The 26,282-nt window shown below is 35.7% G+C and overlaps 1 protein-coding gene across 15 annotated transcripts in view; it reads right to left on the bottom strand.

Moving 5' to 3' along the window:
- The window catches only part of clcn3 (chloride channel 3), a 104,480-nt gene that overhangs the window by 33,685 nt on the left and 44,513 nt on the right, over positions 1-26,282 (bottom strand). For 6 of the 15 annotated variants that reach the window (XR_010896362.1, XR_010896361.1, XM_067399845.1 and 3 more), the window contains exons 1-3: positions 23,250-23,274; positions 21,874-22,049; positions 18,334-18,418 (exon numbers count right to left, since the gene is read on the bottom strand). Coding sequence is in view for 12 of the 15 variants with exons in the window: in XM_067399845.1 (XP_067255946.1) it covers positions 18,334-18,418; positions 21,874-22,049; positions 23,250-23,268 (280 nt within the window). In the remaining 3 variants the exon portion in view is untranslated. Of the gene's footprint in view, positions 1-13,315; positions 13,478-14,819; positions 15,035-18,333; positions 18,419-21,873; positions 22,050-23,249; positions 23,317-23,434; positions 23,598-26,282 lie in introns of those variants that run through there. The other 9 variants (XM_067399848.1, XM_067399856.1, XM_067399855.1 and 6 more) reach the window with 7 other exon arrangements.

Raw genomic sequence — 26,282 nt, 5'->3', positions numbered from 1 at the left:
CAATAAAAAAAACTAGAATGTTCTCTTAAAGAGACGGTGGCAAGGAAATGAACATAAAGAGTATGTTGCCATATGGCAACACTATGCGGTAGAGGGTTAATTTTTATTCATTTATTTTATTAGTATTAATATTGTTAATAATTGACTGCTAATAGTTTAATACTTGTTTAAATTAATAATATATTATAGGAATTATTAATATTAAGTAATTTTATTATTTATTGTGTATTTTTCATAAACGGCTATTCTGCTGTTTATTAATAAATAATATGAATAATATTGTTATTAAGTCATTGTTTAGTGTTAATAATGTAGTGTTATTTTATAACTATTATGTAGTATAATAGCAAATAGCAATTTAAATTAATACTTTTAATATTAATAATATAATTTATTAATATTCTTTTGTGTTAATACTGATAGCTTATATTATTATCATTTAATTAATATTATTAATTTATTAAATCTGTTAGAACTCAATGGCAGAGGATCCGTAAAGTACAACACTTAACTATTACAGGGTTCTTTTTCCAAAGTCAAATTCAAGCACTTTTCAAGGTGCTGTTTTTAAGCTTTTCCAACATACATACATACATACATATACGCATTTCATCACATAAGGTGTTATTCTGCTATTAAAAAACATGATAGCACCGGTTATAGTATTCTACAGAAGGGTGACAAATTGAACAGTTTTCATGGTTCAAAATGTTTCATCTGCCTGTAAGTAGACTTGGCATCCTATATATAAATAGAATATGTAAATATTAGGACTGTGTATCACCAACAATGTCACGATACGAAATGCATCACGATACTAAAGCCACGATACAATACGTATCACGATATGGTTCAATTTAGAATTTAAATTTCTTTTGAGCAGAGATTAGTAACAGTAATATGTGTTTATTGAATAACCAGTGTTATAACAGTCATGATAACTGAAAAAACTATTTTGTTTTTGTCATTAAAAAAAAACTATGATTTAAATTAAATATAAAAAAATGGCACAAAAAAGCTTCTTTTAAAAGCTTGCTTTTAAAGTCACTCCCTCAGTAACTGAATTGACAATTATAGTGACACTGAAGCATATCAACAAAGCTCAATGACTAATTTCACTTGCAACAGTAAGTTGACTTGTAAGAAAACTAAGTTAGTTAATTATATCGGCTATAATATCATAATAATGTCTATACTGCCTGTTTTTTTTGTTTGTTTTTTTCATCTGTAAAAATGATTTTTTTGGATATCAACTAAAAAATATGTTCTAGAACAACTTTTATTTTTATTAACGTGGTCTACAAAAGATGCGCTACATGAGTTTACAATACACACTTAACAATAAGGTTCATTAAATAAACATCAGATAATGTATTAACATGAACCAACCATGAGCAACACATTTGTTACTGTATTAACATACTAATTAAATGCGCAGGTCTCCTCTCGTGCGTCCTCCCCACTGGACGAGTCAATATCACTTTCGTTTCGCTTTCAGATATCTCTATTATATATGCCATCACTGCTTTTAACTTTCTAGATGTAATTACCGAAATCAAAACAGTCCATAAACTATATCCTCACGAAAACGTCAGTCAAGCCAGCTCGCGCCTCAACCTGAGAGATCGGCCTTCAAATTTCTTGGTTTCTGAATGGACGGTTTGGCTTGATTGACAAACGCTAACGTTCGGCCATGATTTATATACCATCGACCTGTCCTAAAACGTTAGCACGCACTGATTGATGATTTGGAGATTGCATGTTTCTCCGTTCGAGAGTGTCATGTGACGTCACGTGATTGGCTAGATTTAAAAGCAAGACACACACGATACGCCAGCTGCTGTATCGATACGCGCATCGTCAAGAGTTCATGACGATGTATCGTTGTGTGGATATTCTGAGCACAGCCCTTGTAAATATAGTATAGCCTATAAAGTAACCGGTAAATAAATTACAAAATTTAAAAAAAAGAAGAAGAAGAAGAAGAAAAGAATTGAATAGTTATTGCTCTTGATTTTGTAATGATTATTAATGTTGATTTTAGGGCTGTCCTCGGCTAAAGATTTTTCTGGTCGACTAGTAGTTGTTCATTTTAAGCATTAGTCGATTAATCGCAAGTTTATTAATAAACCATATAAATCATAATAAAGACCTTTAATGCCTCCATAGCCTAATCATCGCTCAAACATGCATAAAACTTGTCACGGTGCACCGGCAGAAGTAATGATTATAAATGCATCGGGGAAAAACAGCAAGGAGATTGCTTTAACATTTTAATAATTAATTGATAAACTAGAGTTTTCTGCATTTTCGGCTGCAGTGATGAAGTTGACGATGCTGGCTCGTCATCTTCGCAGTAGTGCACGCACCTATGCGCGTTTCATACGGATTACATAACCTGAGAATATTTGTTTTCCATTTTAATTGGTTCACTTAAAAGGAGACATTTTGCTTTCTATAGATATATTTTTCATGTCTACGAGGCAAGCACAACGTTTTGTTGTTATTGTGAGTGCACACAAATAAAAGATCCAAAGATGTATTACTCGTATCTGTATGACCAAAAATTACAGAGTATTTTAAGTGCAAGTGATCGCACCGGCGCCTCAATGTTAGCTGTCGTGCAGTAAGCGCACTACTATTCAGCTTTCAAACTCCGCACAAACACTTAAATAGCCCACATTTTCTAGGTTAATGTTAAAGCGAGTGGCCATGTAAAGTTGCCACTACTTACATGTTACAGATGATAAGCCATATTTAGGTCGATGAATGATAGGTGAGTGTTTGGTTGTCCAGCTGTTAATGATCTGTCCATCACAGACTGCGTGATTCCGCCACTTCCTGTGGATTTTTTTCCCCCTGCGACTAAGAAACTAGTAAAATTTTGTGACATTTACCCTCTTTGTCACCTGTTTGGCAAAAAGTTGAGTTACAGTTACATTTTACATCCCTCCCAAAAATTTACCATTAATTAGCCTAAGAATTTGCCAGCTAGTTAAAACTTAATAGGCCTATTGGAAAATTCCCTACAGCTTACCTTTCACATGGCTCAAAAGCACAGTCACGCATGGTGAAAATCTGCACATCCTTTTTGCAGATTTTACAGGAGGCTACTCGAGGATTTGGTCCTCGTTTTAACCATAATTTGTATATTTTAATCTCAAGCTAACGCACACTGAAACAGCAACCTCCCGGCAAGTTGTCATCTCCCACTCTGTTCCATCAGAGGGCGCACATCAAAAAAAAAAAAAAAAAAAAAAAAAAAAAAAAAATGGAAATGAACTACAGCCACACACGGAGACTCGAGCAGAGTTGATTTCGTTTTAAGCAAAAGGCAAATCTTGCTTATTTTATCTAAAGAGTGAACTTTTCTGTAACATAGCAAATTATTATGAAAGCAATGCAATTACAAACTGATGCAGTTTAAAGAATTTTATCAAAAATCCAAGCACTTTTCTAACCTTGAAAACACACATTCAAATTCAAGCATTTTCCAGGATTTGCAGCACCCATACAAACCCTGTATTAAAACCACCCCAATGTTCTTCACAGGAACAAGATTAATGCGTTCAAGCAAACTGCAGAGATTTAACCAGACTGAAGCTCATTTCATCTGAAGCACACGTCCCCCTCCAGCGAACCGACACGACTACAGCGAATTAAATCATCCCTGCTGACTCACGCGCACATAAAACCCACACGCTGAAAGAGCAGAGAGACCCTCGGGCTGATTCAAGACCAGAACAGAAGACATTTCACTGATAAGAGCGTGTGCTGCTTGTGTGAGAGGAAGAGGCTGTGCAGGTCATCTCACTCCTTCACAAGCCAAACCAGCAATCTGATTGAATTGGTCTTTATAGCTGCGGTTCAAGCATTCACAAAACTACACATCAAAGTCCATTTGCTTCCTGTGCAGATCATCTGGTCAGCAAAAATAGAAGCGGAAATAAAGGAATGTCTTTTGAACAGAAACACTGGAATTCATTCCTCCTACAACAGTGGCATTTGTTGCAATGTTTACGAGAGCAAAAAAATATGTTCTTTTATTTGCAGCTTTAATCATAAATTAGCTAAAACATTATACATGCAGAAATGCACCAAAATACTGTTATCTTGGAAGAAAGAAAAAAAAAAAAACAATGCAAAAGTAACCAGTTGTTCTTTAAAAAATTTGAAAATTGTCTTTTTCCCCTGTTTTCCAGGAAACATTTCTAAAAATTCTCAAAACTAGATACATTTACTCGAGAAACAACACTGCATAAGACTTTTAGAGAATATCCCTGCATCCCAATGTGCATACTATCCACCCTATTCGCCCTAAATAGTATTAAATATTACCAATGTCACATACTATTTAGGATGGATAGTATGCACATTGAAACACAGGCAAAAACTTTAATATGCGTGTATTTTGTCTCAGTTCACTGGCAGATCTTTATGTTTTAAGCACAAACAGGTTAAAAATAAGTGAAAAAAAATCTACCAGTGCAGTAAGACAAATAAACTTAAATTTAAAACACAATCTATTATTACTATTTTTAATAACCAATAGATAATAGCTATTTTATTTTAATGCTTCATTAATATCAAAATAATAAATCAATATAATTGATTTTACAGGGTTAGTACACCCAAAAATTAATATTCTGTCAATAATTACTCACCCTCATGTCGTTCCACACCCGTAAAACCTCCGTTCATCTTCAGAACACAAATTAAGATATTTTTGATAAAATCCGAGAGGTATATGACTCGTCCGTAGACAGAAATTTAACAGAACTTTCAAGGTCCAGAAAGGTACTAAAGACAATGTTAAAACAGTCGACGTGACTGCAGTGGTTCAACCTTAACAGTGCTTCCCACAGGTTTGAAATATACTTGTGTCAGCCGGGCAAAAAATCCTCCTATTACCCACGGCACAAAAATGGTCTACTACATGTGACAAACAAACAATGTGTGATTTTTAACAGTATTTTTATTGAAATTAATTTTAATTAAATATATTACATTTAATTACATACTAACAGTATGCATGATTATGCATTGTAAATTATGCAAGATTACAGCATTTAAAATGGTTCACATTTTCCTATGTTCTCCTTGCTGTCATATAGTGTCTCTCTCAGTGAATGGGACATAGATTTTACTAGTAAAATTTATAAAATGAATAATTTATCATATAATATGTGTCAAATAATGTTCTTAGTCTTTTCTGTCTGTGGGGGAGACTACAATAATTTACTATGAATTAAATGGAAATCAGATTGAATACAATTTATATTGTAACCAAAATACCAATAATGCCCAAAAGAAAAAGAAAAAAACTTAGCGTGTGACTTTTAATTATAAACAAGCCAGAAATATACAGGTACTCTTATTTTGAAATGTCTGTACTATTGCAAACTGATCCTTCAGATTCTTACAATCGTCTAAAACATTTTATACAAAGGCCATATAGTAGACATTGTAATAATTCATCTGCTTGAGTTCATTAGCAATCGCTTGGCATAAATCTGCACTTTTCATTGATTGAGAATCACTTCGAAGCAGTCTCAGCGCCCCCTTCTGACTTTGCAAAATGCAGCGCCCGTTTGAATGTAAGCGGGAGTAAACAGTTCTGTAGCACACATAACGAGTAGGTAGGAAACGACTAGTGATCGCGGATGGTTTCATTATCTTGCGTGGATATAAAAGTATAAGAGGATAAAAATAATAAAAGCAAAAATGTGTCTCCAAATATACTTGGGCGGCCGTTATTATACGTGGGCGGCCCGCCCAAGTAAAGTCTATGTGTGGGAAGCACTGCTTAATGTTATGAAGCAACGAGAATATTTTTTGTGCACAAAAACAAAACAAAAATAATGGCTTTATTCAACAATCTCTTCTCTTCCCTGTCAGTGAAGTACAGTGAAGGCTTCCGTGTTTACGTCCGAATGCCGACTCAGTATTGGCCAAAGTTGCACACGTGAGCATGCATGTGATGCTGACGCAGGTCCTGGCCAATAATGCATACATTAGCACTTAGCCAAGTGTTTCATGATTTAACATATTTCTAGTATGTTTGGTACATCATGGCATATTAAAATGTTTTTCTGAGAGTGAACTAAAGTGTAAAGCATAACATTTCCTGTTGCCAGCAGGTGGCGCTATGACTAACTGAATATTGGCATATAGATGTCTTTAGGCCAGGAATCTCATCACACATGTTTGGAGCAGATCGGACATTGTATGCTTGAGTTACAACAGCTTCATCATTCACGGCGAAACATCAGAATTTGTCAGGCTGCCACGGACACGCCCTTCAACGAAAACTCAAGATCTTTGCAATTAAATGTCGCTAAGGCCTTAAGATTAGACTGACCATATATGATGTTGTTATTATTAAATGTCTTTGAGGAGTTAATCACAGTGTAAAATATGTAATTTCCTGTTGCTGGCAGGTGGTGCTACGACAGCAACTGAACATTGGCATATAGATATCTTCAGGTCAGGACTCTAATAAAACTTGCGAAGTTTGGGGCAGATCCAACATCGAGAGTTACAACAACTTCCTGTTTCATGGTGAAACATCGAACTTTGCCAGGCCGCCACGGACACGCCCTTTAGCGAAAACTCTAGATCTCCACAATTTAACGTCTCAAAGGCCTTTAGATTAGACTGACCAAATATGATGTTGATCTGATTAAAGCTCTAGGAGGAGTTCGTTAACCCTCTGGAGTCTGAGGCTGATTTGGGGCTTAGAGAAGTTTTGATATGCCCTGACATTTGTGCTTTTTTCAGTTGTTCATAAACATATTAATGAAAAAAGTGTCATTACACTGTATTCAGCACAAACTAGGCTACAATAATATGTGAGGAACATGTATGTACATGTTTGTGTTTTTGAAGGAATAATGTTTTTGTGTGGTTATTGAAAAAACAAAAAACTTAATCACTGAAATAAGGCCAAAAAAAGTATATTAAATCTGTGTTCACAAGACTTCTGGTTATTGGAGGTTGTAGACTAAAGTTTTTGCTTAAGAATTATGTAAAAAATTATGCTGACTACTCCTTCATATAAAACAATAGAGAGATTTAAATTTTGTAAGACACTTTTTGTCAAGAAACACAGTATGCGAGGAGGCATGAATCTGCATAAATAATGGGCCATTTACACCTGAGAAGACAAAAGAATCACATAATAATGACCTGAAATGACTTGCATATTAATGAGGCCTTTCAGCCAGGTAGGCTGTGAAAAAACCCGTCTGTAATCATGTCTCAGCTCAATTTAAAATAATGGTATTCTATTATATTCTTTAAAATATAATGTATTTCAGTGATGCAAAGTGTCTGAACAATTATGTTACCTCTATGGCATTTCATATAGGCTTTTAGTTTAAAGGCATGCACATTTGGAGAAATATTGATGGATTCTTATATATTTATGTCAATTTTCTATACTGAGAAGTAATATTTATTGTCAGTCATCAATATGAGTGCTGGATACTGTGTTTTTAATTCATACTTGCAGCCGGAGGGCGCTCTCTGTGCACATTTAGTCCACAAATTATTCTAATGAAGAAGAGGACATTTCAGGAATGGGGTTTTTAATTCATACTTGCAGCCGGATGGCGCTCTGTACACCTTTAGGCCACAAATTCATATAAAGAAGAAAAGGAACTAGGAACTAATGGCATGTCTTCTAGAGATCGCCTACCATGGCTTTATCATCTAAATAAACACTATTCAAGACAATAAATACACGATTGAGACGATGTATGCATGTATTGCCTCTGAATTTGCCTCTGAATAGCGCTGGCCACGTGGGCGTGGCCGCATTAGTGGGTAATGAGCTGAATCACAGACTTCTGACATGGCTCCTTTTTCATACAGATTACATAAACACAAAATGTTTGTTTTTGATTTGACTTGCACGATTTAAAACCTGACATTTTAACGTTTCTTTAGACGTAAGTGTCATTTTTTTTGTCATTAGTATTCATAAGTTACAGTTCATTTTCTGAGAACTATCAGATTCTTTCTTCCTTCCTTCAGAGGGAGAGAAGAGATCATGCATCATTTTTACTCTGTGTATACAAATAAAAGAAGACATTCTATAGTTTCAATTGATATATTACTTATGTCTCTATGACAAGAAATGACGGAGTAATTTAAGTCTGTTTTGCTGCAATGTTAAAAAAAATCCTACAAAACGCGTCGACGCGTTTTCAGACCTCAGGGAGTTAAAGTACAACATGTGGAAATGGCAAAAACTGCCAAAATTTTGTAGAGAAAATTCTAAATATCTCACTTCCTGTTGGGTTTACAAACTTTGCACCCAAGGGCTTTTTTGTAGGTATTGGGCTGTTACATCTGTCTACTGAATTTCATAACTGTACGTGAAACGTAGCACGAAGGGCGCTTAATTGAAATTTTGTAGGTGGCGCTATCGAGCCATTTTGCCACACCTAATTCTGAAACCATATCAGATGTAAATTTTCACCACTTCTGATGCGTGTGCAAAGTTTCATGAGTTTTTGAGAACATTTAGGCCCTCAAAAATGCGATTCATTTTGGAGAAGAAGAATAATTGGCTGAGCAATTACAATAGGGTCCTCACACCATTGGTGCTCGGGTCCTAAATATCACTAAAAATATCATGTTATCATGTATCATGTCAGGAAACTATACGGTGCACTTACCATGGGGGTGGGGCTTTGTTATGGGGAGGGGCTTATGGAGGGGCGTGGCTTGCTTTTGTACTTTTTTATGATAAAGTTATGTAAAATAACTGCTATCAATGCTGCAAAACACAACTCTGCTAATGTTAACTTAACTCTATATAAACTATTAGGGGTGTGACGAGACGAGATGGCGAAATAACACAACTAGAAAAAATAGTCTGCAGGTGTGTTTGAAATGTTTTAACTAATCATCTTGTAATGAATGTCATTCAGTTCTACTTTCTGAGTATGAATTATCATATGCAGTAAAAGACAATACTCAAGCACTGTAAAAGGTTTTGCCACTAACTCAACTGACTTCTCTTCTGTATGATTTCAGTCTCTTCAGACCTTACTGTACATGATTTATGAGCTTCTACAACTTATGACCTCCTTACTGAACTCCTTTCCACAAACTGATCATAGAAATAAAAACAGTATAAATAAAAATGTTAACACTTTACAATAAGGTCTCATTTATTAACATTAATGTATTACCAACATCAACTAACAATGAGCAATATCTTTGCTACAGTATTTATTAATCTAACATGTTAATGTTAGTTAATAAAAATAGTCATTCATTGTTAGTTCATGATAGTTCACAGTGCATTAATTAATGTTAACAAATTAAACCTTATTGTTTGTGCTTAATAATATTAAGAGAAAACTTTTATTCATTTTTATGGTAACACTTTATAATAAATATTCAAAGTGCAAATAAGACCAAATTTTTCTTTGATACAGAGCTAAGAGATGGTTACAACTACACTGCCCAGCCTAAGATAGCTTTCATATTGAGAGATATCTGTATTCATCAGGGAGCCACTTTCAAATACGGGTATTGAAATCGCGTTTGGATGCGCGCTCGCGTTTACTTTCACTTTCGTGATCGCGCATACTCTGAATATGGAGTGGCGACCGTTATCCAACTGAATTAAATGTTTTTTATTTAAATACAAAGCAAAACAGGTATTGAAATCGCGTTTGGATGCGCGCTCGCATTTACTTTCACTTTCGTGATCGCGCGTACTCTGTGAATATGGAGCGGCGGTGACCGTTATCCAACTGAATTAAATGTTTTTTTATTTAAATACAAAGCAAAACGACAGTGGAGGCGTAATGTAAACGTAGCGGTGGCATATTCTTTCCCAATAATCCTAACAGTCTGTCATGGCAACATCACGAGACTACTTTTCGCCTCGACGAGAATCTCGTCACAATTTAGTCTCGCTCGTCACACCATTATAAACTATATAACAGCATAGGCCTATTAGTTACTAGCCTAAACTGGACGGAGACACGGAGCGCCCTGTAACTCACTGACCTGCCTGCGTTCACAATTCACACGGTGCAGATGGGAGGGAGAACGGCTGACTACACAGTTTATGGAAATAAATTGTGTATTTCCCAATTGTTACAAAAACTCACTAGTCTGTAAACTGTCTGTCTGGTCTCTGCGCGTTGCTTTGCGAGATCATGTGGCACGATTTTTTTTCCTCACTGCTGCACGAGTCTGCGTGAGAATACGGGGGTGTGACGTGAGAGCGTGAGAATTGGGTCAATTGCATGAGAGTTGGCAGACTTGCCATTACTTTGCTAAATTAGCCCAGAATCGTTTAACATTAATGCTATGGAATCTTGACAAAAATGATTAATAGATTGGTTAAATTTTACTAGACCTACATATAAAAATGAAAGACAATATATTGGATTTGCTTACATGAATCATCCGTGTTCACTGAAGCTATTCACGTGAGTAGATGGTTGGGCGCAGTTGGGTGTGTGCACATTCATAACGGTGCGCGTACACTTTGAACTTCAAATGATTTGACACTTTGACAAATGATTGGACTACTTGCGGAGTGACATGACGACATGAATCAGAGGCACAAAAAACGTTGACAGCGGGGAGCGCGGTCATTATGTTTACCAATACTCGACCCATCGCAACCGCCACAACCCTGACCCTTCTTTTTTGCATGATTTACGAGAGCATCATTTTCAGGTCGGGGGCGGAGACAGGTAGGTTTAGGGATATGTAAAGTGGGAGGAGTTGGATCTAGATCCCCACCCCCTGGATCTTGTGTTCTGCAGTGAGGACCATCTCGGAAATAATGGTGTTTGAGACTCACTGAACTCTTGTTATTCAACTATGCCAAGGTAAATTCAATTTTTAATTCTATGGCACCTTTAACACTTTCAGATGCATAGAAAGCTACTAAAGACACATTTAAAACAGTTCATGTGACTACAGTGGTTCAACCTTAATTTTATGAAGTGATGAGAATACCATTGAAATTTCCAAACAATTATGACATAACGAAGCCTTGTTTACTGAAATCACGTGACTTTGGCAGTTTGATACACGCTCCGAACCACTGATTCGAAACAAAAGATTCGTAAATCTTCAATGCTTCATGAAGCAGTGTTTTGAAATCGCCCTTCACTAGATGTGTGTTCCGAAGATGAACGAAGGTCTTACCGGTGTGGAACGGCATGAGGGCGAGTAATAAATGACAGAATTTTCATTTTTGGGTGAACTAATCAAGACAAAAAAGAATGAGTGCAGTCACAGCCTTAGCCATTAAGTAATACAGACCTTTAGCCCTTTAAAAACTACTTCACGGTTTAATTTCGATTTAATATGACAATGAGAATGTCAGCCAAAGCGAACTGATGCCACCATTTTACATGGATGTGCTATCTAAACCCCTGAGGTGAGAAGTGTGTGTGTCGTGTTCTGTTCATGTTGGCCTGCACTCGCTAAATATCACAGAGACGTGTTTGTTTGTGCTGCGACTTGTCTGACACTGTCCTGCGGCGTTTGCTAACGGATTATCATCCCTGACGTAACATGGTTGATGTCTGTGGCCGGATGGCATATTTAAAGACGTTTTATTACGAGTCACACTGCTCCTCATCCAGGCTCGATAACAGGCAATGCAGAAGCACAAATATTTTATTTTTGCAATGACTGGCCTACAAAGAATAACTGACTGGAAAAGGATCTGCTCAGTCAGTAGGGGTGGAAAAAGAAGAAGAAAAAAAAAAAGATTCTCAGATCGTCGTGATTAATCGTGATTAATCAACTCTAAGTTTCATTTTAATTGAAGATGAACAATGACACTGTGTGTGCCTCACCCTCGCCCGCCGGTATTTAAGCACTTCCCCCCCCAAGATGCTCTACGAAGACATCATTTATGCCGTTTGGAATGCAGCAGATCTATATAATCAAGAGCTGCACGAAACTCACTTACTGACAGACGGCTGCTTTCAAATGCTCTCTGGAAGAGCACTGACTCGCATTGACTCCGTAAGCGATACAATACAGTTGCATCTCAAAATGCTTTTATGACACGAAATAAATGTAAACAGTCAAGTTATGTCTCAAGGAATTAGACAGACAGGACAAACAACTGATGTGTCAAAACAGAGCTGTACATTAGCGTGAATGCAGCTCTCCCACTGCCTATGATGTCAGCAGCAATGAGAAAGAGAAAAATCACTCCCTGTGACTGCAAAACACCGAAAACACTGAACTCTGGCATACGTCACACTAGCTGAAAATACGAGCATGCTTACTGGAAACATTTGAATGCAAATAATTCATTTCACAGCTATACGAAGAACATTATAAGGAGGGTCACAGAGAATCGTGATGGATTATTCTTCAAGTCATGTGGCTTTTATCCTGCATTAATGCATTATGGTGCTCACACAGAAGAGAGCAACAAGTCCCTCCTGTTGGAATTATTATAAATTATTAATAACACAAATTCAACAACAGTGTTACTTTAGTAATATAGTGATAGTATTACAGTATTACTGAGATAGTATTACAGATTTTATAATATTTTTAATTTGTTTTTGTATTGCCTTGGCAACTACCTGACATAAAATACAAGTAAGTAAAATATGCAATGAAAATGTTTTATTATGGTTTTAGTTCACTGTAATAACCCTAAACTCAGCATAATCCAGGACACAACATCCTCAACAACAAAAACAGACAACACACACCTTGAGAGCTATCAAGATAGGGATGCAAAACACACACTCTGCGGTGTCCATGCGGTGTTTACGATATTTGCAAAGCCATAAACCAAACACACAAACCGGATGACATCAGAAGATCTAAACTAAAAAAAAATGATTTGTCTGATTTTGGGCCTATAGTCTGGTAAAACAGGTGTAACAACCCACACATAAACATGCACAAAATACAAATATGTCATAAGGAAACAAGAAATCACACACTTTAATTCTGATAACGCACATATAAATAACTGACTGCATGCTTTCGCATTAGTGTGTGAGTGTACTGTCGCATCATGCGTGTTATTGCTTGTTGCAAATGCAACACGTTTATTATGAGTACAGTGCAATGTAACACTCCCACTGATACAATAACACAAACACATCAGTGTGTGTGGAAAAACTGTCTCCTGTCAGCAAACGCACCCAATGGATTACTGACACTGACAACACACACGATGTGTGCGCCGGTGCGCACGCACATACGCTGATCGCGGTACATAATCAATTATAGGCGATGACTGTCTCGGTCCGCGGTGAATCAGATGGGGTGAATAATGACGTAACGTTACCTCTGCCGCTCAGCTCCTGCAGGGGGATCGTGTCCCCTCCGCCGTCATACGGTAGATACGGGTCGGCGGAGTCCTCCTCCACACCGATCATTGCGATCTTTGGCTCACAGACGCACTCAAGCAGCAGAAGCGACAGCAGCGGCCATGATCAGCAGCGCTGCGTTTGAGAACAGCAAGCGTGAATGCGTCACTCCAGCGCGTCAATGCGGCAGCTAGTGACGTCAGCGCGTCCGAGACGCGCTCACACGTCGCGTTCGGTTTACTAGCCTGCCCCACTGATTCTGTCATAGAACGGTAAAGTTATGTCTTCGAAATTTATACATATGTGAAAATAAATTTCTTCTTAGATATCGGAGTTATATATATATATATATATATATATATATATATATATATATATATATATATATATATATATATATATATATATATATACATATATACATATACACACACACACACACACACACAATTAGTACATGTATAAATAATAATATATATATATATTATGCGTGATATATGCGTGTTTATAATTAATAATTAAATTATTATTTTATTAATTTAAATATAATAATGATTTAAATTAACTAATGCATTAATAATATAATCTATTATTATATATATATATATATATATATATATATATATATATATATATATATATATATATATATATATATATATATATGTGTGTGTATAAAATACATAATATATAAATACTATTTGTATAATAAAATGATTAATCATAAATATTAAATATTTAGAATATATAGAGAATATTAGAATATTTATAAATATTTAAATATTAAGCACAGCTAATGTCGATCATTAAACAAATTCAACAACTGCATCTGTTCACTGCCACCTGTTATATCTCTCTCTCACACACACACACACACACACACACACACACACACACACACACACACACACACACACACACACACACACACACACACACACATGTTTGTTTTTGTGAATTGTGGGGACTTTCCATAGACTTCAATGCATTTTACACTGAACAAACTGTACATTCTATCCCCCTACCCTGCCCCTACCCCTAAACCTAACCCTCACAGGAAACTGTGCAAACTTTTACTTTTTCACAAAAACTCATTCTATATGATTTATAAACCCATTTACATTGTGGGGACCGCTGGCTGGTCCCCACAATGTAGGTGAACTCAGGTTTATATTACATCATGGGGACATTTGGTCCCCACAATGTAATATAAACAAAAGCACACACACACACACACACACACACACACACACACACACACACACACACACACACACACACACACACACACACACACACACACACACACACACACACACACACACACACACACACACACACACACACACACACACACACACACACAAGCACCTGGAACCTTCTTTCAGTGCCCAACAAAGTAGACCACCTCAAAATATCTGGGACAGAGAAAGCATGGCACACAAACCAAACGTGACCAGACACACCACAATCTCCATTTACCTTTAGCAATAATCCTGCTGTTGCCAGGCAACAACAGCTCTGGACTATGGGATGAAGTCACCCATAAGCTTTGATATGGTCCAACACCGGTGTTTAAATCAGAGCAGCTATCTAGTCTCAGTCCTATTGAGAAATCATTGCATGCTTCTCACTGGAAACAGCGTATTGAAACCGAACGCCTGTGAGGGCGAAGCACCAGAGACCCTCATCATCACGCTGAGGTTAAAAACAGCATCTGACACGTTGTCACATACAGCAACAACCGATGTAAGTGGATACATGTCAAACTTCCTGAAACGCCACCTTCAAGGTGACGGGGCAGCCAAACTGGTTCCCATGTGTCATTTCTTTCAAGCCACGACACATTCCCACACAAGTTTCCGGTCTGACCAGCTAGTTATGTCACTGTCCAATCATGTCAATATTTCTTCTGATTACCCATCATTTAGTAATGTAGTGCTGCCTGGTTGTAGGAATGCACAATTATTTAAAATAAAAACCAAAATTTGTGCATTTGTGAAGGTACATAAGGGTATCAAGATAAAATTTGATGATTTAACATTAATAAAATGAAGAAATTAAGACAACCATTAATGCTTGTATTGTACTTTCACAGTAAAATATATGTTAAATAAAATTATTATTATTATACTGTTTTTGTTAAATATTCTATTTTTATTTTACAGTGAAATATTATAATAGAAATATTTTTATTTTGTTTTTAGTATTTTATTATAATTATGTTACATTTATATAGCACTTATTATTATATAACAATTATATTATTTTATATCCAAATTGATATATGCTCACAAAAGTCTGGCCAAATGATGCATGAAGAAATGAAATTAAAACAGACAGAAATATTAGTATTGTAGTTTTACAATTGTATATGTAAAATAAAGGTATTGTTTACATTGTATTTCATAAATACTTGAATGTAATAATACAATAGTAATATTTCTTATTTTGTTATTTTGGTTTTATTTAGCCATTTTTATATTTTATTTTAATTATTATTATTATTATTATTATTATTATTATTGTCATCATTATTTTATATCCATATTGATACTCAATTTTGATCAAATCGTCCATCAGGAAATTAAAACAGCCATAAATATTAGTATTATAATAGTATAGTTGTTCAATATAAATATTATTTTATATTATTTCTTAAATACTTATTTTTATTTAAATATTACAAAAGAAATAAAATTTTACTTTTAGTATTTTTTATATTTTATTTAATAATAATAATAATAATAATAATAATTATTATTATTAATAATAATAATAATAATAATAATATTACTACTACTATTTTATAGTCACGTTGTTATGTACTCACAAATTCTGGAGCCCTACAAACAAGCACAGCAAACCTGGATTTTATTTATTTATTTTTTTAATCACAATCTCAATTTTTTATCATGAGCCCTACCTGGTTTGGCCCCAAACCTTCCCTCAGTGCCGGAGAGAGTCTGACAGGGCAGAGATTGTTGAATGATGTTGAAAGGCGACACCTCCCTGTTACAAAGCCACAGAGACTCTTGTTGTGTTTGGTGAACACAGTGAACAAAGGTCTGCAGGGCTCATAAATAATGAACCTAATAATGAGGGACGCAACAGAATATATCTCATGCAGCAAACACACTCTTTATGGCCTCTGTATGTAACAGAAAATTATAAAGCATTCTTTAAAAAAAAAAAACAAACAAACAAAAAAACTGTCAGACATGTTCTTCAGCCCACTGCTCTAATAAAGACACACACTCACCGAAGAAGCTCTGTGTCCTACTGTCAGAAACCCAATAGCAAAGGCAGTCTGTTAGTGTGCCAGAACCAAGAACCACTGATCCAATAGACTACCATTCAAAATAAAGAAATTAATACTTTTAGTCAGCAAGGATGCATGAAATTGATTAAAAGTGACAGTAAATGCATATTTAATGTTGCAAAAATTTCTATTTCAAATAAATGCTGTTCTTATGAACTATAAAAACAAATATCACCATTTCCACCTGAGCTGTGGTTCGTTCATGCAGCATTTCTCACTGACATGATTAACACAATGTTGTAGAAGACACTGCAAGATTAACTTATTATTTCAACATGACAGTGTTCACGTTTAACTTGTAAAATGTGTATTTCTGATTTAAATAGAATATTCAGAAATGAACGAATGTGATTGTGATCAGGTTGTCCATCAGGAACTGACTGGATCAGAAAAAACAGGTGTTCATATATATATATATATATATATATATATATATATATATATATATATATATATATATATATATATATATATATATATATATATGTCCAGAGTACAGAGGTGGTCTTTGCAATTCGGAGTCCCGTTTGCGAGTCTAGTTACGGTGGAAGAGTGATCTGTGACCCGAAGCGGCTTATTGATAAACTTGGAAGTGCAGAGACGATAGATCAAAATAAAACATCGGTCACAAATTAGAAGTCTAAAATAAGAATCTTTAAAGAGAAATATTGGAGGATTGCAATATAAGAGAATAGGAGCTTGAGTTTGTTGCCTAACCCTATTAGTTTGAACTGCGAGAAGAAGCTTACACTACTCCTACATCCTATGCCATGCGTCGGGTCAGAGGTCACACTTCCGCTGGAACTAGACTCGTGTACAGCTGTTAATAGAAGCCAGTGGTTATAGTTTATAAAGTATTAAATATGGATATTTTTCTTATAGAAATGCATCACTTCGCTTCAGAAGGCCTTTATTAACCCCCTGAAATTGTATATGTTACTTTTATGATGGATGGGCTTTTTTGGAGCTTCAAAAACTCAAACACCATTAAATCCCATTACAAAGCTGCAAAGAGCCAGACTATTATTTAATATATTATTGTGTAAGTCATATACACCTAGGATGGCTTGAGGGTGAGTAAATCATGGGATAATTTTCATTTTTGGGATCCATTTAATTTCTTCATTTTAAAATGTTGAACCATAAAACCTTATTTGGATGTAAATCCGGCAGGGAGCCCTTAAAATGTATCTTTTGTTGAAATGAAGCACTTCTCATTACAAGTACAGGAAGATTGTTAACGCATGTTGTCTTCACAAACGCATGTTAAAGCGCAACCTTTGCCGACAACAAGGGTTTCCCTAGGCATCGCAAAACACTTGGTGATTAGTGAGTTGAAAAGCTAATGATTAATTAAATCATAAAAATGTCAAATTTTAAAATAAAAACAATTAAACTAAAACACTTAATTTTTTGTTTACCTGCATATCATTAACTGATTTCAGAGAACTGTTACCATGTGAATGTCATTTAATTATTGAAATATTAAATATTAACAGGGGTTTGACTGACAAAAATTTTGGGACTCCCTCCCTGGTTCACAATGAGAACAACAACATGCATAACATGCATAATTTGTGCTTTATTTCATTGCACTAGTGCTAAAAAGAAGTGCCTGAAAGAAAAGAAATATGAAATGGCCCAAAAAGTCAATTTTATTTCAACCAAAATCACCTTGCATCATAATTGTGTGTTCACACTTGTAGTTCGGTTCTCTTGGTTGGGTGGTGGATGTGGCTGGAGTTGAATCCAGTACCCCCTATGAGAAGTAAAAAATATTTTTATTCTGGTAAAGGACAATGACAAATCTGAGTAAATTCACACAGTTAGGATATGGTAAATTTCATGAACTAATTAGTTAACATTAATGTGACTGAAGTGTTTGTATGCTAGATGTCTCGTCTCTTTACATGAAAACGCCCCTAAAGACCCTCAAGTGCATGAGATTGTTAACTTGGTGCTGCTCCAGTGAAGCTAACTTTAGCAAAAAAAAGTAAGGAGATTAATATGGAGTCGGGAAGAGAAAGCGTCTTAGGCTACTCTATCTTTCTACTATATTTATCCAATTTATTTTGGGGCTTTTGTATTCCCTCCCTACATAAATTGGAAACATGCACTCATTTTTCATTATTCCTATTTTTGGTGTGGAATGTCATCAAAACTGACTTGTGGTATCAAAATAAATCATCCTGAAAATAAATAAAAATGATCGTGCATGACATTCTTTTAAGCATACAGTAGGTAGCAGGGGTGTAACGGTACACAAACATAACAGTTCGGTACGTACCTCGGTACTGAAGTCTCAGTTCAGTACAGGTTCAGTACAGCGGGAGGGAGAAAACTAAACATAAAATTGCTACTTTTTTCTTCTTTTATATTAAACAGTGGTTTATTGAACAAATAGTGTCTCTCTCTTTAATTAAATTAAATTATAATGAACATTTTCTTAAGGATAAAAAAAAAAAAAAAAATCTCAGCTAATGCTGTGAACTATATAAAGGGAGACCTGACTTACACATTACTGTAATATTAAAGGTTACAATTAACAATAGAGCCCAAACTATTAAATTCAGTTGCCAAATAATAATAAAAACGCATGTAAACTGCACATAATGCACATTATTTTTCTACTCCAATTCATATTTGAAATATTATTGTTTACAGTTACTGTCATTAAAGGGGTGGTTCAATGTTTTTTTCTAGGCTTGATTGTGTTTTTGGGGCACAGTTTAACATGTCTTAATGCTTCATTTTTTTGAAAACGCTGTATTTTTCATATATTTTAGCTTTATTCTACACCTGTTTCCACTGTCATATGAACGGCTCGTTTGACTTCCTGCTTCTATGAAGCCCCTCCCTCCGAAATGCGCAATGTGCTCAGATTGGTTAGCGGGCCCAAGTGTAATCCAGAGTCATCGTGATTCGCTGAAGCATCCGGAAACGCCACGCCCCTTACCATTTGTTACCGGTTACGTGGGCTTCGGTTATATTTTATGCTCAATTTGATTATATTGCTATATCAAATTGAGCCCGAATCTGACCCAGATGAACAGCAATCGCGGCTTTTAAAGGACGTTTAAGAATGGTATTTCATTTAGTATTTGTGTCAAAGTGTTTAGATACTGTCACTTATTGTTGTTAGCTTTCAATATACAGTTTTATCCTGATTAAAGCTTTACTGTAGCCAAATACACTGAGTAGTCACATTTTTGTAAAGGTAGTGTTTAATTTACGGCATGAACAACTCTTTGTCTATGAACATAGAAGTTTGTTGGTGTTTGTTGGAGAAGTATGCACTATAATACAGCTAACTGGCTAGCGAAGCAAAAACGAGTTGCTCTTTGTTTATGTCCTTGATGCAACAAAAAAATAGCAACAGTTTGAAGCCAATAAACAGCAGCTTCTGCTTTTAAAGTGGGAAATGCTCCATCTTTTTTTTTTGTGCAAATCCAGCATTGAACTCGTGTAGATTCTGGAAGCTATCTTCAGCATCGCATCCAGTGTAGAAAATATCAAAGATTACAATGGGCTCTTTTGACACGCTGCGCCACTTGCGTCCGGTGCACACAACTCTTCTGCTTTCATTATGCTGCATGACACGGCCTCGCCCACTTTGTTGCGTGTTCCCGGGGCCGTGTTTTGCAGGGTTTATGATGTCACCAACCCGGGAAGAAGCTTGTTGTAGTCCAAACCAGTCATTTTTGTAGGCAATAAACTGCCATAACTTTGAAAGACAATATCTCAATTTGCATTGAACTTTCAGCGCTGTAACTTTGCAGATAATGTTGCTCAGGCAGCAACATTACACACTAACTAAAGTTAAAAAAGTGAAATCGCATTGAACCACCCCTTTAATATCATTAAGATATTACTAACAGGTAAAGTAAATTAAATTATTATATATATGCTGATAAAGTGCATATATTTAGTGAAATAATGCCCTGTAGAGTTCACTTCCCTAGTGAACTAACATGCTGTAGACACTAAATGACTTGCCTGAGGTAAATATAATGCTATGTGAGATTTTAAACTCAAGCTGATTTATTGATGTCTTTCCGCGGTTGAAACACTGGTTGTGAGATTACACATAAACATATCTATACAGAGATCATCTGTTCTTCTTCTTCTGCTCTTTTTCCTGTTGTGGCAGTTAGCAAACAGTGTTGCATTGCCATGCACCCCCTTCTGGACTGGAGTGTGGATCACCTGTGACTGACTGTATTCATCACTTGACTGTATGCACAAATACATTTACCTTTACACCCCTAGGTAGGCAGTCAACCAAAATGCCCATTACTGCCACAGAAATACAAGCCAGTCACATGTGAAACACCTTCGCAAAATCACCACCAGGTGGCGCAAAGAGACAGTTGGCACCATTGCTCAGTAAGATTGAAATTGTGACATTTTCATTTGTAAATGAGGATAAAATAATTAAATAAATTAAACAGGCCCTTTTAGGCTCCAATATACTTCAAACGAAATCGAAGAACGAACTGATGTGACGTCATTTTGAACAAAATCAGGCCAAAACAAAGTTGACTTTGTGTTTGTTTTGGGAGTTTGAAACGGCTTGCCAAAGTAACTCTTAGGAAAAGTTTGCTTCACAATAATACACAGGAAAATAGCTAAATCAATTATGGAAAGTCAACTACAAAGACAGCTCTAAAAGACTCATTATTTAGCTCAAATTTACCTTATATGTAGTCACCTGGTTCTTTTGCCATGGTTGCTCTTTTGGGAGTGCTGCTTTGTCAACCCTCTACATTAAGTATTACATTGGGTAAGCATTTAAAAGAAGAATAGTAGCTTATCTCTCTTTGTCTCTTATTTATACCATTGCCTGGACTGTATATGTAATATATGTAAAATGCATATGTATATGCTCAAAAAAATACAAAAATAAAATTTTTTAGATGTCTTTGGTCCATGTTGCATTAATATTTCAGTCACACCGCACCAGAGTTTGTTTGAAAGCAGACCGAGACCCATCTTTTCAGGGTTCGGGTACACTTGTTTTGTGCACTAGAGTTCAGATGGCAGCGTTCACACTTATTCAAATGAACCGGCACTATCAGAGCAATCGCACCAGAGTTCATTTAATCGAACCAAATCTGCCAAGTGTGAACACACCCTAAGTCTCATAAGTAAAAAGGCTTTTGGAGGAGTGGATGTGGTGGATGTCCGGCTCAGGAACGTCAGACGTGGGCCTACCTGGGGATGCGTCCCCGTCGAGCAGGTTGTCGTCCTCGGTGGTGTGGAAGTCCATGATGACGCCGGCACCATCGAGCAGCTCTTCGTCGCTGCTGGCGCTGGTGATGCTATTGTAGCTGTTCCTGCCGTAGCCTCTGTTGAACAACTGCTCAGACTCCATTTAGCAACACAACACCCTGAGAAGACAACACAGATAGAGCCAGACAGTCAGGTGACGTGATTCAGCAAACTGAGCTCCTCTGTGGCAATGACAGACACACAGTAGACGCTTTCCTCACCAGAAACACACTTTAAGCACTTTATAAATCAAGTATGGAGGACAAGGAGTGACACTTAAAAAGAAAATGTAGGAAAAAGTTATCAATTTAATCATGCAATCATACAAATGGAAATAAATCCATTTTAAATGGACAAATTAATAGACATACATAAAGCTGTTTATTTAATTCATGTTTTTAAATAAACAGTTAAATAAAATAGTAAAACAATAAATTAAGGAATCTTTTTCAAATTGGTTAAAAAAAATGGTTCAAATCTACATTTAAATTATTTATTAATGTATTATTTTATTATTTTATTTAACATAAATTTAAAACATTGTTTTAATACATATTTTGCCATTCAAACATATATAATACAATATATTATTATATTATGTAATAAAATGATGTATTATATATTAAAATAATGTAATATACTGTATATATGCATTTAAATGATTTATTAATGTATTTTTTGTATTATTTTAAGTACATTTTAATATATATATATATATATATATATATATATATATATATATATATATATATATATATATATATATATATATATATATATATACATTTTAATATGTATATAAAATTATTTAAAATATATTATATACTATAATTTAATGAATTAAATAAACAGTTTTAAACATGCCTATTAGGTGATTCATTAATTACCAGTTTTATGCTTGAATAATTATTAAATTGATAACGTAGTCTTTCATTTTATTTTTTTAAGGATCATAGTCCTTCATTAACCATAACCATTACTATTATTATTATTATAATTAAATAAATAAATTTGTCAGTAAGGTTTGGGGATTAATAATAATTAATGGATATTATTAAATAAATAAATAAATGACATGCAGGTTTCATTATTATTAATAATAAATAAATAAACATCCTATATGCTGGGATCAGTACTGCCTCCTACTGGACAGAGTGCAGTATATTCACACAGAAACTGATTGGTACAACTCTGTGCAGTGAAAAAACACGATAAATGACAGCAGCAAGTGTTCAGTGTGCTGTGTGTGTTATACAGAGTACAAGTACATTAGACTTTTAACTGCATTTAACCCTAGCTGAGACATGAGCAATGTTTACCGTTTAGCATTGTAGTCATTCAAAAGTACAAAGTCACCATAGTTCTTTTGTATAAGGGGAAATCGCTCTGAAAATGACACACAAAATTATATTTGATATTAGATGTAGTGGTACACTAATAAGTTATCAAACATGGGACAAAAACAGGCAACAAACTGATCTGACAGAGGAACCTCATGACTTACAGCTGGAGTCTGTGTGTTTGTTCCAGAGAAATTCTCCATAAAGTCTCCCTGCTTCTCCAGTCGTCTCATAAGACCACAGTCCTCTTCATTATGAGACTAACAGAGTTTCACCGGTTCCTTCCTGACTAACAAACGCACTCTATGTTTCTCTCTGTATTTCCTACTTCACGCTTGTTTGTTGTTGTTTAACCTCTCTCTCTCTCTCTCTCTTCAAATGAGCTTTATTGGCATGACTTGGCATGACATTATTGCCAAAACATTGGCCATTACATTAGCAATGAACAAAATGATTATATAATACATCGACAAAATAAATAAATAAAAAAAGTAAATAAATACAATATAATGCATTTTTATAAACAAGAAAAAAAAAGAAAAATATAGCTGCGAGCAGCTATGACGGGCCAAAGCCCGGTGGCACCGCCACCCCGGTGGCTTCAGGGCAACTGTGCACTGCGGGCAATGGGCATTTAAAACAGTTAAACATAAAAGGACTATGTCAATTTCACACCACATTTACTGCAGCAGCTGATGCTACTATGATCGCAAACCACAACAGCCACATCCATGAGATCGTTTAAACTGAAATGACTTTCATGTCATAGAATGTCATAAGTCAATTTCAGATGAGTGCAGAATATCATCCTAATCTGCCATGTCTCTGTTTTTTCTCAGACAACCTCTATAAAAATTCTAGAGCACATTATATACTATTATTTGTGCAAACTCCACAGTGCTCTGAGAAATCTAATCCAGCCTTAATGCGAATGTCTGTGATTGCTGATGTTGTATAATCCTAACACTTCTCTTCATGTGTTTTTAGACCTCCCTGAGCTGTTGTTTGTGCACCAATCTTATGCACCAAAAGCATGCTTTCATTTAATTTTAATATGTGTGGTATAAGATAAAAAAATAAAATGAAAAAATTAATAAATAATCGCCTACGTCACTGTGCCGTCACCGCTCTAGCTGGAGGCAAAACATAAATAAGAACTCATAGCAGGCGCACTAAAAGTTTGAGGTTTTGACTTTAAAATGTCATCTTGTTGTGTTTCTGGCTGCCAGAATAGAAGGAACAGGACTTTTGGTTCAAAACCAAAGTTTAACCAGATCCCAGCAGACATTCCTTCACAGAAATCAAAAAGATAATTGTGGTTGAATGCAATACGGCATACAGACTGGACGGAGACGATCATAAATAATACTCGTGTTTGCAGTGCACACTTCATATCAGGTAAAATAATCGATGCATATGTAATGGTGAGTTGGTTTTATCTAGTACAAATCAGCAAGTTTCTTTATAGGTGCAAAGTCGCCAACTTTCAGCGCACAACGCTGCTCAACGCTGTTGCCTCAACGCTGCTGCATGCCTACGCTCGGAGCTTCGTGGAGTTTATCCTAAATCCTTCTCTTTATTCCTATTCACATAATATAACTTTCTTATAGGCTAACTGGGTGACTGTGAGGCGGCATAATGCCAAGAACAAACACCACTCTTCCGTTCCGATTAGAACATCAAACAGGTTCTCCCCACTCAGTGACGCACCCACTGAGAATCCTGTTGAAAGTGCCCTAGTTATTGGCGATTCTATTACACGGAACGTGAAAATAGAGACACCAGCCACCATAGTCACATGTTTGCCGGGGGCCAGAGCACCTGACAGCAAAGCAAATTTAAAAGTGGTGGCTAATGCTAAATGTAAATATTCTAAAATCATTATCCACGTCGGCACAAATGATGTTTGACTTCGCCAGTCGGAGATCGCTAAAATTAACATTAAAGAGGTGTGTGAACTCGCAAATTCAATGTCAGCAGAAGTAATTTGTTCTGGCCCTCTTCCTGTTCATCGGAGTGATGAGATAGTTAGCAGGTTATCATCACTCAATGGCTGGCTGTCTAAGTGGTGTCCGCAGAATAATATAGGTTTCATAGACAATTGGAAAAGCTTTTGTGGCAGACCTGATCTGTTGAAAAGAGATGGTATTCATCCCTCCCGGGATGGTGCTGCTCTTCTATCTAGAATTTGGCAAATAATCTTAGAGCTGAAACATGACAAACCAGGGCCCAGATCAGGATGCAGACAAACTGGCTAAACCGACCGTCTGCTAGCCGCCTCATGTCACAGAACTCAAATAATTCACAGCACATAAAATCTTTCACCTAGATATTATCACATAGAGACTGTGTCTGTACCTCGAACTAGTAAATACAAAAAACTTCCGAAACCTTTTAAGGGTAAAAATTTAATTGATGTTCAAAAAATGAAAATCACAGATAAATCAGATAAACAAATGATAAAGCTTGGGTTACTGAATATTAGATCTATTTCTTCAAAAGCACTTATTGTAAATGAAATTATCACAGACAATAAACTAGACTTGCTGTGTTTGACAGAAACCTGGCTAAAACCAGACGATTACATTACTTTAAATGAATCTAGTCCTCAAGGTTATGATTATCGACACAATCCTCGACAGAAAGGCAAAGGGGGAGGTGTTGCTGTGATTTATAGTAATATATACAGAACAATTCAAAAGAATTTCAAATATAATTCCTTTGAAGTGATGGTACTTTATGTAACATTATGTAAGTTGACATTTGTGCTGGCTACTGTATACAGGCCACCAGGGCACCATACTGACTTTATCAAAGAATTTGCTGATTTTCTATCAGAGTTAGTACTGGCTGCGGATAAAGTCCTTGTTGTTGGTGATTTTAATATCCATGTAGATAATAATAAAGACGCATTTGGATTGGCATTTGCAGACATTTTAAACTCTATTGGAGTTAGAAAACACGTGTCAGGACCCACTCATTGTCGCACATTAGATGCAGTCGCTCCTTTAC

Source organism: Chanodichthys erythropterus, chromosome 11 (genome assembly GCF_024489055.1).
Source record: "Chanodichthys erythropterus isolate Z2021 chromosome 11, ASM2448905v1, whole genome shotgun sequence".
NCBI classification, from domain to species: Eukaryota; Metazoa; Chordata; class Actinopteri; order Cypriniformes; family Xenocyprididae; genus Chanodichthys; species Chanodichthys erythropterus.
This window is presented reverse-complemented; position numbering and strand designations above follow the sequence as displayed.